This window comes from Meles meles, chromosome 4 (genome assembly GCF_922984935.1).
Source record: "Meles meles chromosome 4, mMelMel3.1 paternal haplotype, whole genome shotgun sequence".
Classification (NCBI taxonomy): domain Eukaryota; kingdom Metazoa; phylum Chordata; class Mammalia; order Carnivora; family Mustelidae; genus Meles; species Meles meles.
In genome coordinates, this window is record NC_060069.1 from 146,160,713 (window position 1) to 146,178,487 (window position 17,775).

The window sequence follows — 17,775 nt, forward strand, 5'->3', positions numbered from 1 at the left end:
GTATTATTAAGCCCGGAAAGTGAGAGTGTAAAACAAAGCTGGACTGGGGCGTTGGGCTCCAGTGTGCCTCGCGAGCCTCCGTTGCCTCGGGCGTTCGTTTCGCGCAACCTGCTGGGAGTTGTAGTCCCGGACCCGGGGGTGCCTGGGAGGAGGGGGGTTGGAGTTTCTCAGCGCCGATTCCGCGGGAAAGGCCCAGGGGCCTCACACTTGGAGTCGCCGGAGCTGCGGGTCTTACTGGGAGAGACGCTGCACGTGGAGCCCGCGCCTCTACTGTTCTCAGCCGGCTCTGGAGCGCGGGTGGGGGCGACGGGGCCGATTCCGGAGCGGGTGAGTGCGGCCGCAGGGGAGGAAGGGAGCGCGGGCCCGCGCGGGCCGGCCTCGTTCCGGGGCCTTCTCACCCACAGCGGCCCCCCCGCGGCCGCCTCTGTGTTTTGTTTCCGCTGGTCCCCGGCGCTGTGACTCCCATTTCCGTTCGTGGAGACTTGAGGGAGCCGGGTGGGGAGGGGCGGGTGAGGCACTGCGGGGAGCGGAGGGGAGGGGCGCGCGGCGCGGGTCCCTGGGAAGCCGCGCGCCCCCGGGCCTCCCGCGTCACCTTTCGCTGCTCCCTTTCCTTGCTGTCCTCTCCTCGCCTGTGCGCCGTCCGCGGAGGTCCGCGGTCGGGATGAGATCCTGACGCCCCCGGTATTTCAGAGGAAGGTGCAGAACCAGTCTTCTCGCCAACTCAGCGTTGCTCGCTCACTTCACTGCCAGCTGTCTTTTAGAACTGCCCCACAGTTGCATCAAAGCCATTTATTAATGTATGGGGTGCCCACAGGGGTTTATTTTAGAAACGAGGAAGTAAGAGAAGGGGAAAATGATGGGTTAATGTAGCTTGCCAACATCTTTAGTATTTTGTGTCCTGGAAGATAAGCCGTTTGTGCGTGTTTGCCGTGTTATTTAGGGATCCTAGTTTGACTAGATTAATAGCACTGTTAATAACAGTGCCTAATATTGTCTTGCAAGATGATGAGTAATGATGTAGAAATAGTGTCCACTTCATAAATAGTTTTCCACTAACGAATTCCACTAGCAGGAATTCCAGGTCTGGCGCGTGGGTGGAGCAAAGATTCCCGGTTCGCGGGAGCAAAGAGCTGGGCAGTGATAACATTCCTAGATACTGTGTTATCTTAAGCTCAAGAAGAAATTGGCCCCCTCTTTAGAAGCAACTTTAGGGGATTGACCTGTCTCAGGGTTTAGAACCAGGTTTTCCAAGGTTTTTCTTGTTTTTTTTTTTGTTGTTGTTGTTTGTTTTGTTTTGTTTTGTTTTAAAGACATATTCTGACATAAGCTGGATGTAAGGCAGTTTTACCTGAATTGCATATATGCATGTCAGGAGGGATCTATAGTGTTGAAGTATCGAAATAAGGAGCTAGATGTTAAATTGAGGTGAGTTATGAGGCCATGGGGAGGCTGGATACTAAATTAAAACCGTTGAGTTAAATCTCTCCAACCTTTATTTATAAAACTTCAAATCTGCATTCCTGGAAAACAAATTATACAGTGAAAACCTCCCTGGGCGGGGGTGGAGGAGGTGGTCACCAAGTGTTAACCTTTCTTCACACTTTCATTCTCACTCTCTCTACGCACACAGATGTTTGTGCTTTACTTTTTCTAAATTGTTGATTTTATTTTTTTTTAAGTCTTTTATTTTTTTATGATATTTAAAAGTATCTGTTAGCTTGCGAAAATGTGCTGTCAATCCTGCGGGTACTCCCATACTAATATTTAGGAATCCTTTATTTTCCTTCATTGGGCAAAGTTGTCCTAAATTCTGTAAACTAATAATGCATCCCAATGAGGAAATACAATCCTTAAATTTGTGGCTCCAAAAAGAATGTTATAAACATAACTATTTTAAGAAAACTAGCCTTTCTAAGAATTTTTACTTAATTTGTATGGTTTTTGTGAAGTGTTTTGAACCCCAGGTTAGATTTAATCTAAGAAAAACCAGGGCATCAAGGGGCAGCTCTTAGGTGAAGAGGTTCCACATAATGTTCTTGTCTCTATTTTCATAAGTATTGACATAGAATTCTGGAAAATTCGTTCCAGAAAAAAAGCTAAGACCCACTCAAGCACTGATACCAGAGATTTGGATAACTTCCCAAACCTCTTCCACTGCTTCTCCCACTAGATTTAGAATGAGAAAAAGATCAATTCAGAGACCACGAGTAGTGTGATTTTTTTTTTCCCAAAAGTGTGTAAGGCTCATTTTTTGCTTCATTTGGCACCTTCATTTGGTAATGTTTGGTTTTTTGGAAGATCGTAGGATAAATTTCTTTTAAATAGCTCCCTGTTTTAGTGCTTGTATTAAGTCCAACTACAGTTATTCCTGCTGAGAAGTCTATGAGCCCATTTCTCAGCTTCCGGTTACTTCCTCTTTCTATTTTTTCATAGTTCCCAGAAATTTCACTTGTTTTCTAATTTTTGTTTTTTTAAATTGGCTATGGAGGGGCACCTAGCTGGCTCAGTAGGTAGTGTATGACTCTTGACCTGAGGGTCATGAGTTCAAGCCCCAGGTTGGGCATGGAGCCTACTTAATTAAATAATAATAAATAAATAAAGGTAAGAGTGGATGATGAGTGTAAGCCCTGAAAATAAAACATAAGTGTTTTTTTTTTCCCCCTTAAGATTTATTTGTTCATTTGAGAGAGAGAGATGGTGGAGGGGAAGTGGTCAGGCACAGCGGGGGAGAGAATCCACAAATAGACTTTTTACTGAGCCAGGGCCTGCTGTGGGGCTCCATCCCAGGACCCTGAGATCATGATCTGAGTGGAAACCAGTAGTTGGCCACCCAACCGAGCCATCCAGATTCCCCATAAGTAATCTTTTTAAGTGTTTTTCTGCTATAAACCTTACTCTGTTTCTCCCTTTTCCTATGGGGAACAATTTTTATGATGTGTGTGTAGAAATTATTTTCTTGTTTCTACTTAATAAAGTTTCCTAGCATGTGCTCCTTTCTTAAAAGCTGTGAATACTGGTAGTGGCTTCAGCTTCCAGCTATCACCAACAAAGCTGTCCTGAACATCCTGTTATCAATCAGTGTGAGAATATCTGTAATGCTTATCTAAGGGCAGTATTGCTGGGTCATAAATACAGGCATACTTGACTTAAGCAAGTACTGCTAGATTTTTTTTCCCAAAATTGTACACTCGTCTGTACCCCATCACTAGCGGCAGAGGATTTTTACAAACTCACCTTACATCCTCACTTCCCTACTAACTCTTCTGTATTTAGATTTCTACCTTTTGCCATATACACACCAATACACACAGTAGAGAGTTCTTTGTTTTAAATTGCTTTTTAGGGGATGATTTGAATTCGTGCCTTTCTTCATATCCGTGGCTGTTTTGCTTTTCTTTCCTGTGAATTTTCTTTTCCTATGCCTTACTTTTCTAATTTGTCCTGACTTTTTTAATGTTGTTATCAACTTGTAGGAATTTGTTCTCTAATACTTGAATTATTAGTCCCTTGTCACTTTTGAATATTGGAAATAGGTTTTTTCACTCTGTGGCCTATTGAACATAAATCTTAATTTTTATGTAATGAAATCCACCAGTTTTTGTCCTTAAGGGTTTATATATTTGGAATTTTATTCAAGAAAGCCTTTTCTAGGGATGCCTGGGTGGCTTATTCGGTTAAGCCGCTGCCTTCTGCTTGGGTCACAATCCCAGGGTCCTGAGATCAAGTCCTGCATGGGGCTCCTTGTTTGGCAGGGAGCCTGCTTCTCTCTCTGCCTCTGCCTGCATGTGCATGCTCTCTCTCTCGGACAAATTAATTAATTAACTTTAAAAAAAGAAATCCTTTTCTATCCTTAAGCTGCAAAAATATCCCCACCATTTTCTTGTATTAGTTTATAGTTTTACCTTTCATGCTTAAGCCTTAAAGGCATCTGGAGCCAATTTACCTGACGTGTACTAGCACTTAGAGCTTTTATTTTTTCATTACATATTAATGGAATTTCAACCAAGGGTAAAGTACCATTCCAAGTACTTTGTATACATCTATAAACAAATATCCTTAAGTTGTCCTGTAGGGTGGGTCCCTACTGGGTCATCATTTGTTTTGCTGTGGTGCTCAGTGTGAATTCCACAATTTTATACATGGCATCAGTTAAGGGATAGGCTTTACTGGGGAAAGGGAAGATTTAATTAGTCCGGAGTCACCAAGAAAAGTCCTTAAATCCTTTCATCATCCAAAACAAAAGTCTAGGGGTCTAGGCAGTCTGTTGGGTGTGCATGTTGTATATCCACATGGAGAACCCTATGGCCTTATTGTTTTTTCTTTTTATACAGCAGCTGTGAGAGCAGCCTTGATAATGTGGGGGAAAATCAGACCAGTTTATACCAGACAGTCTAGATTTAAGTGCCAGCTATTTAGAGACTAACTTGTAAGAAAACCCACTCCTCAGCTGCTGGAGATGGTGTGACCTAAGAAGAGTTACAGCCCTCCTAACATGGGAAAGAAGATAGTTTTCCAGTACTACTGTATAACAAATTACTGTACATTTAGTGGCTTCAATTAATTACATACAATTCTGGAAATTAAGTCTGAACTAGGTCTTTCTGGGCTAAAATCAGATATTAATAGAACTGGGTTTCTTCTCGAGATTCTAGGAGAGAATTTCTTTTTTTCAGCTTCTAGGGGCTGCCTGTGTTCTTGGCTTGTGGCTCCTTCTCTCCATCTTCAAAGCCAGTCACAGCCAGTTGAGTCTTTCTAGCTTTGAATCACTCTGGATCTCTTCAGATTCCCTCTTCCATTTTTAAGGACTTTTGTGATTTTGGTGGGTCCAACTAGATAATCCTGCATAATCTCTATTTTAATATCGGCTGTTTAGTAACCCTAATTCCCTTCTGCCATGTAACTTCATATATTCACAAGTTTGGGTTTATTGTGCCTCCCAGAGACTTTGGTCCCTTGAGAAATTGAGACCTGGCAGAACTTATTTCAGGAAACTGGCAAAATCCCTAATTTGACAAGCCAATTTAAGTTCCTAAAGTCACTCTTGGACAATTTGGGTCTTGTGCTTTGATGATGGTAGACCAGAGGAAGAAAGATAATGAATGCAGAAATTAATGATTGAGTATGTTAGAGGGACAGTTGCTGTGGACAAGAATAAAGGGGTAAAGAGGAGGCCGGTTACAGAATTAAATGGGGGTGGTCAGGGTATACCTCACTGGGAAAAGGAGATTTGAGCAGACATCAAAGAGGTGAGAGATCTAGCCAAGAGGACAGCTGAGGGAAGTAGGTGCCAGGCAGATGATCAGTAGAAGCAAAGGCTGCAGGGTAGGAAGGTGCAAGGACTAGCAAGGAGGCTGGTGTAGAGTGGGAGTCAGAGCAGTAATGCAGTGGGGGTAGATCTTACAGGGCCTTAATGGCCACTGTGAAGTCTTGAGATTTCACCGTGACTGATAGAAATCAAAGCAGCACTATGCTGTAACTTCAGTTTTAAAAAGGGTCGATTGCACTGGCTGTTGTGTTGACTGAGAATGGACTGTAGTGGAGATGAGGGCACAGAAATAGGAAAACCTGTTAGCAGAGGCTGCGCAGTACCGTATTGCAGGTTAGAGATGGTGGTGGTTCTTGCACTAGTGTACGTTGGCAAAATAGAGCCTGTCTTTGAAGAAACCACGGTTCGGCCTCACCTAGGATGATGTGTAGTTCTGTTGTTGCACCTGAGGTGTGACATGAAACCACATGCAGCTGAGCCTCACTAGCCTCTGGATAGTTGTCATGTGAGGGTGGACTCAAAATAAGATTGTTCTGTTTTAAAGATCATAAAACATTTAAATGCTTGTGCCTGGTGCTAGGTAAATAGTGATTATTATTATTATCAGGTATGAATATTGGAAGTCTTCATTTTGTCAGATCTTGTAAGTGGGAGACTCCTTTGCAAATAATAGAATACCAAGTATGAGTCAAAGAGTCAGAGGCGCTTAGGAAACTCTCCTCTGGTCTGAGACTATGTATGGAGTCCAAAGACAAATTCATCGACCAACAGTGAGAAAGAGTAGCCCAGAACTCAACAGCATTAATACCTCAGAAATGGCCACAAAGAAATACCAATATACATAACTATTTTTTACATTACTTAGCATTTTTTAAATTATGATTTTGTATCAGTGGTAGTTTAAAGCAGCAGGTAATTTCACATGAGAGAAGCAAAAACGGAAATTAATGGTTTAAAATATATAAAACCACATCTAAAAAATAAAAAAAAATTCTGATGTGTAATCAGGGCAATAATAGGTGTATCTGTAATGATTTGTTACTTTATTTTGCTGTTTTAGAATATTGTAATGGCCTTTTTAAGATGTAATTTGTAACACAAATACTAGCCCTGATTAACTATATGTCACTCTGTCATTACAATGCTTTGCAGTATATTTTGCTACTAAAGTACAGCTTTTAGCTGAACAACTATAATTCATCACCATGTTAATACTTAATTTGAATCCATTATTAAGATTGTAATGCTGTAATAGAATTGACGTACCTTTTGCTTGATTTTGAAGTAACTTGAATTAATATATTGACTCAGAGTTTGGGCAAAAATGTCCCAGTAAATACAATGAAATGATGAAAAAGTCATATTAGGTTAATAAAAATATTGTTTGTGGGTTTTCTTTCATATATGAAGATTACTTCCTCTTCTGCTTACCCTCTCCTTTTTTTAAAATTGGATTTCTGCTTTTTGGATAGCATTTCTGTTTATGCGGATAATTTCAAAATGTCCTAAGTTTTAACTCTTGCAGGACTGAGCTTTTGAAATACTCCAACCATGACTAAAAGAGAAGCAGAGGAGCTGATAGAAATTGAGATCGATGGGACAGAGAAACCAGAGTGCACAGAAGAAAGGTTGGTTTTTTCCTGCATTTACCACTTTTTATAATTATCAGCATAGCTACTTAAAATTAAAATCAAGCCATAGTTTTGGGGATTTTGTTTTGTTTTTTGTTTTTTTTTAAACTGACCTCAGCATTTTGCGGAATAATGTATTGGTTTTTTTACCTTTGACTTAATTGCTTTGTGTCTGGGAGGGAAAGACAGTTTTAAACTAAAGGTAGTAGTAATAAATATAGCTGTTATGATGAAGCAGTTGATTGCAGTAGTTCTGCCCCTAGTAGTTCCTTCCTCTGTGCTGGTTACTTTTATTTCAGAAAGAGTTTAATTCACAACCTGAAATAATTTAACAAATATCGGTAAGTAACTGCTATAAACTGGTAACTCTGAGGAATATGTGAATAAGTGAGACAGTAACCTGCTCTTATAGAGGCCACATTGTGTTTGAGGAGGCATACAGGTATAGGGGTAGTTATGTGCACAGTACCAAGTATGTAGTGCAGTGAAAGGTGTTAGTTTTGGGAATAGTAATGGAAGATTATTCCATTAAAAAGGGAGAGCAGTGGTAATGAGTTCAGAATCCAGGGACTCAGTCTGGGTAAAAATAGAGATTTGAGAATCAAGAAGTTTGAGGAAGATCATGGCTAATGGTCCCTATGTTTCTCTGTAAAGCAGAAGATGAGATAATATGTTGAAAGTAAAAGGAACTAAAGAGTAATAGAGGACTTCTGTGGAATAAATGAAGGTTTAGAATAACTGTTGAATGGACAAAATCACCAAGGTTGGCAGGGATGCTGAGTACTGAGAGGCACACTGAGATTTAAAACCTTAAATTTTTAATAGAGCTTTTCGGTGTGTTTGAGTGTGCTGAATTCTCCTCTTGGTCATCAGATACATATATGTATGTGTGCTTCAGTGTTTATACATACGTAGGTGGTTACATTTATTTTTATGTATACACACAAATGGCACACATATCCTAAAGTGTTTATTATTTGGCCCTTTACAGAAAATCTTTGCAGATGTCTCGTGTAAGAAATTGATAATTACTGTGTTAACCTGGGGAGTAGCCATTAAGGAGCAGTTGCTGCTATGAAGCTATAGTACACAGTAGTTGTGCAGGAATTTAGATCCAGTGATGTGAGATCATCCAGTTTTTCAGGAGAAATTCAGATTTTTGCATGAAGTTTCCCAAGGTTTAAATGGTGGCAACAAAATATTTAAACATTTTTTAAATGTTGAGCTCAAATAAAATAGGTTCTAAATCTTTTTTTTTCTCTAAATCTATCTTAAAGTGGCATTTCTTCTAAAGAATGATTGTTAAAAAGAAAATTATAGCCTGTTGTGCTATCACTAAAGAATTTGGTAGAAATACTTAGCCAGAAGACCCAATTAATTTACCTTAACAAAAATAATAGTAATAATAGTTTACTATAATTTAAAAATAATTTTCGTTTTTAATCATGAGTGATCTACTATAAACTTCTGAAGTATTAGAAAAATTTAGGCTGTGTACATTTATTGAATATGATACATATATAGCATTACACTTGGAATTTATGTGAAAATGGAACTTGACAAATTTTTTATTTCTTTTAATTTTTATTTTTTAATTATTTTTATTAACATATAATGTATTATTTGCCCCAGGGGTACAGGTCTGTGAATCATCAGGCTTACACATTTCACAGCACTAAACCATAGCACATGGACAAATTTTTAAATACATGGTGCTATCTTTGACAATTACAGTGAGAATTAAATCATATTAAAAGTAAACATGCTATGAAACTTCATTGACTTCCAGCTCTCCAATCTAGTAGATATTATTTGATGTCTGTTTTCTCTTTGAGTCCATATAAGGATTTTGAAAAAAGTATGTAAAATTATTTGCCAAAGATTTTACCCCCGAGGCACTTAAGATTTCATAGAATTCAAAGTATGAAATAACAATATAGAAGAGCTTCAGAGTTTTAAAGCAGGAGTATATATTTTTTTAATGTGGAATTGCACTGATTATAACCAGTAGTTCTCAGATTAAATTAAATGGAAAGTATTTTATATCATTTATATTTTCATACCTTATTATGTACATTTATGTTAGGAAAGGAAATTGAGTAGTAGAAATGGCATACAAATTTTGACAGGACTCTATATTTTCCATTTTGGGCCTAAAATTTTCCAAAATAAGTTGAAAATGTAGTGTTTATATTTCCCTATAAATATGGTATATGCAGTATTTATATTTATTTATACAAACACATACACATACCCCTAAGGAGATACATTTGCAAGGCTGCTTTAAATTTCATGCTAGCATTTCTCTGCAATTTAGTATCCAGTTTGGCAGTGCTAGTTGGTGATAGGCCTACCACTATGAATAGTATCTATGCAGAAATGAGTTTCAAAAACCAGACTTTAGAAATAATTGCTAACCATTATATCCTTTAATATTTAGTATTGTGGAACAAACCTACACCCCAGCTGAATGTGTAAGCCAGGCTATAGACATCAATGAGCCAATAGGCAATTTAAAGAAATTGCTAGAACCAAGACTACAGTGTTCTTTGGATGCTCATGAAATTTGCCTACAAGATATCCAGGTAATTTTTTTCTTTTGAGATTTATATTTTAGCATTTAAGTCTGTATTAGAAATTTTTTTTAAGATTTTATTTTTAAGTAATTTCTACACCTAACGTGGGACTTGAACTTACACCCCCAGGGCAAGAGTCACATGCTCTACCTACTGAGCCAGCCAGGCACCCAGAAATATTTTTTTGTTAGCCTTTTATCTCTATAGCTATAGTCTTTATAACTAAATTTGGCCAATATTGCAAAATTTACACATTTAAAATAAAAGTTCTTCCAGCAAAATTCCCTTCATTTAAAATTGTATCTAAAAGATTGAGTACTAGCAGCAGCTGGATAGCTCAGTGGGTTAAGTGTACGACTCTTAATCTCAGCTCAGGTCTTAATTTCAGGGTCACAAGTTCATGCCCTCCATCAGGCTGCACACTGGGTGTGTAGCCTACTTAGGAAAAAAAAATCTTGAGTACTGAATCAAATATTAGCTTTTTACTTTCACAAATATGAAATGAGTTTAAATAAATGTGAGTCAGAGCCTAAACATACAATGAGAAGCACATTGACCTTGGAACTTGAAGTGTGTCCTAACACTTTGTAACTAGGTTTTAGCTTCTTTGTGCATTAGTTTCCCATCTTTAAAAATAGAAAATTGGACTAAGTGATTTTTACCTTCCCTTCCATTTTTATTTGCTCCAGCAGTGAATTTTGGATAAGAACTTAAACACCAGTGCATATATTTTTGGAGTTTATTGCAATAGGATTTTACCTGCGGTAGTATTTTAATAATATGTTTACAGCATATTCATAGTCATGTTTTATAGTATTCGTTCCAGAAAGGTAGTATATTCATGTACAAAAAGTAGCTTAGATAGAATTGCTCAAAGAGTTTCTCTAGACCTTCCTTGAATATATGAGTAAGTACTAGAGTTTATATTGGTTTTCATAGTAATTTATACAAATACGTATTGTGTCTTCTTTTGGGTTGTTTGGTTTGTCTTGCTCTCTCCTTCTCTCCTTTACCTGCATTGTGTTATAGCTATTCCATGTTACAGGAATTTTGCCTTAGTTTTTTAAAAATTCAAATCATCATATATGTATTATTAAAATAAGATTTTGGTGTAGAATAACTTGAAATGTTTTAATGAAATTTGTGCCTTTCAGTTTCCACTCAACCATACTTTTATCTTTTCGTTTCAGTAAGTCTAGTAAATGTTGTGGGGGGCAGAGAGGCAAGGATATTGTTCTTCCAGAATTAGAGAATATATGTGGGTCTGATATTAATAATATTAGGATTTAAAGTTTTTCTTCTCTCAGGGAGAGAATAAACTAGAACAATCTTTTTGGAAGGTAATCTGGTATTTAGTGTCTGTTAATGTTAAATGTGAAATACCTAGTAGTTCACCTCAATAAATTACTCTTACAGAAATCTTCACCTAAGTGAGCAAAGTTGTTCATATAAGCTGTTCATTGCATGGTTGTGCAGGAAGGGAGAAATAACTTCTATAGATTGGTATCTAAGGCAGCCATGACAGATTGGTGAACTAGAGCTATATGGGCAGTTTACCTTGACTGAAAAAATACTTGCTGAACACTGCTGCATTATCTCATTTTAAATTCACATTAGTCTTCGAAATCAGCATATTCTTAATTACATTCTGCAGATGTAGAAACTGAAATTTAAAGATGAACAATTTGCCAATGCATAGCTACAAAGAGGTACAGTGGAATTTGAACCCAGGCCTGTGTGACTCCAAAACTCTTTCTTCAGTTATTTGAGCCAGACTTTTCTTTTTTTTTTTTAAGATTTTATTTATTTATTTGACAGAGATCACAAGTAGGGAGAGAGGCAGGCAGAGAGAGAGAGAGAGAGGAGGAAGCAGGCTCCCTGCCAAGCAGAGAGCCCGATGCGGGGCTCGATCCCAGGACCCTGGGATCATGACCTGAGCGAAAGGCAGAGGCTTTAACCCACTGAGCCACCCAGGCGCCCCTTGAGCCAGACTTTTAAGAAAGTCAGCTCAGCATCACTGGACTTCACCTGATTTTCTCATATGTAAAGTAAAGAGAAATCTGAACTTGATCTCTTACTTGCCTTTCATCTATAACATTTGTTGTTCTAACGTGCTTTTTTAGCATACCTGAACTACCCAAAATGAAAATATCACTTGCGAAGTACCCAGCACATCATAAGTTCTCAGAAAATATTAGTTGAATAAATGGAAATATGCATAACTGATTGTATCACAGAATTCCAAGCTAGCCTAGGAGCTAAATCATTTTGCAGTCCTCCCTGTCTCCCTTCCTCTCCTCAAAAAAAATGTGAGATTAACAGCTTCTCTTCTTCGTATCAGTTAACCACATCCACTTGGAATCAGAATGCTTGCTGCTTGTGGGGATGCTTTTTTATTTTCAGATGAGTGCTGACTTGAAAGCCAGTGGAAAGTAGTGGGGTTGTGCTAATTTGAGGAGTATGTGTACTAGCTGTGGTATATTCAGTACTACCTGGGAGTTTACTTCCATAGTTCCATATGCTGTAGCTTCTAGTAAATCATACCTGTGTCTCCTTCAGAGAGGAGAAATCTTGAGATTAGGGGAGTTTGTAACAAAGCATCAGGCACCCTTCTAAGGAGTGAAAGAAACTACCATATTTGACCTATCTTTCTGCATGGTTACATAGTGTGTATTATCCCTGTTGTTAGACCTAAAGTCACTTAAGATTGTAGGTTTTATATGACATTTTTAATATTAGAAAACATGTTTGTACTGACTATGGTGTTGACTGAATTCTTGGGAATGGGAGTCGCAGGAGCTTTGTACCTCCAGCTGCATGAAATGCAGGCACAGGAATATACATTATTCAAGATCATTGCAATGCAGGTCTGCCTTTAAAATGGTGACAGACAACATCTGAAAGTCAGAATTTTTGTCATCAGGTTGCTGTTGTGTGAAATGCATTCACACATGGAGGGAGACATGGAGGATAAAAACACTAGTACTGAAAAGATACAGAATTTTGATTGAAGATACCAAAGCTAGGTTAAGTAATAAGGTCATAAGTCCCTTAACTTTATTAACTTCATCGCAAGAGATTTAGAGTTAACCTTGATCTTAAATGTGTGGCATTCATTATAAGGGAGACATGGCAAAAATACGTTAATAGATTTATATAAGTCACCCCGGTAATTAAGCACCCTTGCTTATTCATGACAGATAAATTGCATTATCTTCTGCTTAAAATATATTTACAGAATAAACAGTTGCCTTTTGACATTATTTAAAATCCTAAATTAGACTCCAGAGCTAGAGAAAACCACCATGTCAAATAAATTTGGTTAATTTATGTTGTCCTTAATTACTACCACAATGGTTAAAATATGTTTAATTTTGGCAGAGAATTACAAGGTATGACAACTTGGATAATTAGATGTGTTCTTATAATTTCATTAGTATGCCTCAGTAATTAAGTCCTATTTGATACATACATTTGTATTAAGCCTGATGACTAAATCAAAGTAATCTTAATCATTTTCCCGTGTTTAGCTGGATCCGGAACGAAGTTTATTTGACCAAGGAGTAAAAACAGATGGAACTGTACAACTTAGTGTACAGGTAATTTCTTACCAAGGTAAGTTACTTTTATGGTTATTTAAAAGTTTACCTCGTGTTTTTTAAAATATGGGAGAACTCAGTTTTTACAAATTTGGGGTGTTTTAGGTGGTTGTCTAAATTACTTAATGTAACATTATAGCCAGACACTCATGCTTTTGGTTTCATTATTATATCTGTCAGGGTGAAGCAGATAGTATAACGTATTCTTTTTTCTTTTTCTTTTTTCTTTTTTATTTAGTATAACAAATTCTAACTAGTTTTTTCAGGGAAGGTTACATTATAAAGTAGAGAGAGCTGGAAGAACAGGTTCTGGTTGACTTTCTCAGAACTGCATAACTGGATTGCCAAAGAAGCTGTTGCCCTGCCATGATCTGGAAAATGCCAGATCCGAAAGCCGCCATTAAAACTGTCTACCTAGAACCACTCTGCCATCACACTGATCCACACTAGCCAAAAAATGGGTTCCATGTACCTACTTGTCCCTTCTTGTTTCCAGATAGAAGGCTTATGCCAGTGTTTCTAGAGCAAGAATCACAACTGGACCCCTTGCCACCAGGAAATTTTGTCCCTACAGTTTAGCATAGAGGAATTGGCAAAAGATGTTGAGTAACTCAGTTACCCATATCCATCACAGTATTTTACCAATCTTGTGTAAGTACAAAAGTTAGAAAATTAGGAAACCATTTTAGTTTAAAAACTAAAATTTTTTAAAACGTGGCTTGTTACAAATTCTTACCGGAGTTTTAGACTAATTTTAATGTTGGAACCTACTAGATTGCTTACACTGGCATTTCACAAATCATACTGTTCTCAGACTATAAAAATGGTAGTTGGGGCGCCTGGTGGCTCAGTGGGTTAGACCTCTGCCTTCGGCTCAGGTCATGATCCGGGGGTCCTGGGATCGAGCCCTGCATCGGGCTCTCTGCTCAGCGGGGAGCCTGCTTCCCTCTCTCTCTGCCTGCCTCTCTGCCTACTTGGGATCTCTGTCAAATGAATGAATAAAATCTTAAAAAAAAAAAAAAAAAAGGTAGTTATCCCTTCCGATCTACAATTTCCCCAGTACCATCATTGACAATAAGAAAGAAATTCTTTGTTTTATCTTTAAAAGCCTAGTCACCTCTCAATGTAAGTGAATTTGGGAAGAGCCGACTTGATGAAATTTGAGTGACAGATTAGGGAATAAATCTTAGAAAAATATTTTTTTAAGTTACAGTTATTTTTGTTATGTATATTTGAAAAAAGTGACTTACCTTTATACCATATAATGAGTGATACCAATATATTTTATTATAGAGTTTGTTTCAGGGAGGATTGAAGTTGAATTTTAATCTTTCAAATACACTTTGATTAAATTTGATGTAGGATGTAACAGAATCAATGACCAGACAGTAGTTGTTAAGTAATAATGATAGTTTTTTAGATCTGTCTTGTAATGGAAGTATCTGAGATGATTTTATAAAGGGCTAATTTATTTTGTTTTGAATATTTTAAGAATTTGGAGGGTTTTTTTTTCATTCAATTGAAAATGGAAATCAGAAGTTAATAATGAATTTAATTTAAACTCAGTGCCTGTTCATTTTTAAATATGTACTTTGACTTTTGAAAAGAAAAGCAGTCAGTAAATAACTTTTTTTTTTTTAAGTTAGAAGGACTTTTAAAAGTTTTACAGGTGGGTAGCTACTACTCATTTATACTTTCCCTAGTGTGGTTTTTATTTTCTAATCCATATTGGTACTTTTTTCTAATAAATGTTTCTTTGTAGCTGTGTGTGTGAAGATGGTGGTGGTGTTTTTATATCCTTTTACACTTGCAGAAAAGTTGCAAGAGTAGTGAAAGAATTCCGGGATGTCCTTTACCCAGATTCTCTAAATGTTAACTTTTATTACATTTGCTTTATTCTCCATCCCTCTGTCCCACATTATCTTTTTTGCCCAGTTTAAGAATAAGTTGCAGACGTGCAATTATCCCTAAATGCATCAGTATATGTGTTTTCTAAAAACAAGGTTCTTTTATATGACTACATTACAATTATCAAAATCAGGAAATTAATATTAACACATTACTGTTATCTAATCTACCAAAGTTCTAGTGAATAATTATATTTTTGTCTAAAAGAGAGCATTTGCTCTACCATTTGAGAACAGAGAATCTAAGCTAAATTATATTTTTTTAGTGACTTTTGTGTTTTCATTTAGATTTACTTTTTTTTTTTTACTCTTTAGGAATTGAACCTAAGCTAAACATCCTTGAAATTGTTAAACCTGCGGAAACAGTTGAAGTAGTTATCGATCCAGATGCCCACCATGCTGAAGCAGAAGCACATCTTGTTGAGGAAGCTCAGGTTATAACTCTTGATGGCACAAAACACATTACAACTATTTCAGATGAAACCTCAGAACAAGTGACAAGATGGGCTGCCGCTCTGGAAGGTTATAGGAAAGAGCAAGAACGCCTTGGGATACCTTATGGTAATAAAATAATTACATATTAGTAGAACAATAAGAATTAATCTTGACATAGAGGACACTAGGGTGAGTAAGTTGATCTATTTTAAATGTAAAATTTTAAATTGATTTTCTGGATCTGTCTTTTTATCCCCTTTGGACAAATACTGTCCTGGGTGCTAAGAATACAAAGAAATTTTAAAAAAAGAAAAAATTCTGTCTTTAGGGTGTCACAGTGAAGAGAGAGAATAATTGAAAAGAGAATTACCATAAAAAGTAGCATGTTTTTAAGCTGTCAGTAACTTACATAAAGGGAATATGCCATTAGGATCTTAAAGAGATCGGGGCACCTGGGTTGCTCAGTCAGTTGAGTATCTGACTTTTGTCCTTGTCTCGGGTCATGGTCTCAGGTACATGGGATCAAGGCCCCAAGTCAGGCTCCATGCCCAAGGATGGAGTCTGCTTCTCTCCCTCTCCACTCCTACCCCCACTGAAATAAATAAATATTTAAAAAAAAAGAGAGAGAGAAAGAATCTCAAAGGGATCACAGTGCACTGTCTGGGGAACTTTGGGGGAGGGTTTGTTCTAGAAAAACTATTGGGAGAAGACAGTCCAGACAGGAAATGTGTGTGCAAAAGTTAGACACAGCAGTGAGTAGCGAGAAGATGTGATGGAGTTACTCTCTAGCATTATAGAACTGCTTTTGATTGATGGACGCGACCATGGTAGATGAATGTGGCAGCAGTGCATGACCTACGTTGGAGCAGTAGAAACTGAACGAAGGGAAAATAGGCACATGTTGTAGTTGACCTGTCACTGGTGATAACGTCTAGGTTAGCCTAGACTCGATAATTTATGTGCGAAGAGATGGATGAAACTAGTGTTGGGGCTGAGCAACTGACTGGTGGATTGCGTGAGGGTAGAGAGAAGAGATTCAAGTACTGAATCAACTTCTCAAGCTTGGGTGACTAGAGCAGCGATCATACTGACAAGACCTGGTTACATCTTTATTACGTATTTAGTGAACTACATATGCCAGGCACCATGTTAAATGCTGGACTTTGAATGGCACATAAGAAAGATAGGCCATGCCCTCCAGAGCTTAAGTGGGGGACATGGGGAAGTCTGGTATTGGAAAGATTCTAGGGAAAGTGTTGTACATATTACAGCTGAAGGTGGCCAGAAAATATTTTCAGGTACACAAGATTGGACTGGAGATGAAAATGTTTCCTGGGACTTAGCTGTGTTGAGTTTGTCTAGAAGCTATACAAGTGTATACAGTCTCTGATGGAGAGAGAGAAAATGGAAAGGGACACATCGTTAAAGGCTGGGCCTTGTTGGCATTTCAGGTTGCGGAAAAGGAATGGAGACATGGAATAGCTGAGGAGATAGAAGGAAAATAAGAGCTGTATATAGTGTCTCTGAAATTGAAAAAGAGTTTTAGATGGTCAGGAGTGGCCACATTGCTGACAAAGTGAAAAAAATGCCAACTGAGGGGCACCTGGGTGGCGCAGTTGGTTAAGCATCTGCCTTGGGCTCAAGTCGTCATCCCAGGGTCTTGTGATCAAGCGCCATATTGGGCTCCTTACTCAGTAGGGAGCCTGCTTCTCCCTCTCCCTCTGCCTGCTGCTCCCTCTGATTGTGCGCACGCTCTCTCTCTCGCTCCCTGTCACATAAATTAAATCTTTAAAAAAAAAATGCCAACTGAGTAGTATCTATTAAATTTGGTGATCAGAGGTTCATTGGTAGATTTAGAAAAAAAGTAACTACGGTTACACAAAGCTGAATTACAGGAAAAAATAGAAGTGGAGAAAACAGTATTAACCTTTGATGGACAAATGGAAAGAGTGTTGGAGTGATAAATGAATATTATTGAAGGTTCATGAGTTGTTAGTAACCTGAGTATTTGTAGATAAAATAGTGTGGCACGAGCAGGAGAAGGATAGATGAGGGAAGCCAGGAGAGGGGCTTTTAAATGGAACCTAAGAAGGTAAGCCCAGTTCGAAGGACCACATAGAGCCGTTCTTCAGAATGGTTGACAATATTATTTGTTTTTGACTTATGAAAGCTAGCTTAGACATCCTGCTTGACCTTATTGTTAGTGAGTTTGCAGTCACCTCTGAGAGAGGAAATGCTGAAAAGGAAGGAAGAGAGCATAAAAACATTTGAAATAATATTTTACATATTTTACATAGTTTACTAGACTTTCAACAAGAACCCTTCAGTAGTAGGATCTTTTATGGAGAGTAGTATGTAATA

At 37.8% G+C, this 17,775-nt stretch overlaps 1 protein-coding gene across 2 annotated transcripts in view; it reads left to right on the forward strand.

Moving 5' to 3' along the window:
- The window catches only part of GABPA (GA binding protein transcription factor subunit alpha), a 35,434-nt gene that overhangs the window by 273 nt on the left and 17,386 nt on the right, over positions 1-17,775 (forward strand). The window contains exons 1-5 of one of the 2 annotated variants that reach the window (XM_046002028.1): positions 61-327; positions 6,792-6,894; positions 9,338-9,482; positions 13,004-13,088; positions 15,295-15,540. In XM_046002028.1, coding sequence (XP_045857984.1) covers positions 6,818-6,894; positions 9,338-9,482; positions 13,004-13,088; positions 15,295-15,540 — 553 coding nt within the window. In that variant the 5' untranslated portion in view covers positions 61-327; positions 6,792-6,817. Of the gene's footprint in view, positions 1-60; positions 328-6,791; positions 6,895-9,337; positions 9,483-13,003; positions 13,089-15,294; positions 15,541-17,775 lie in introns of those variants that run through there. The other variant, XM_046002029.1, reaches the window with a different exon arrangement.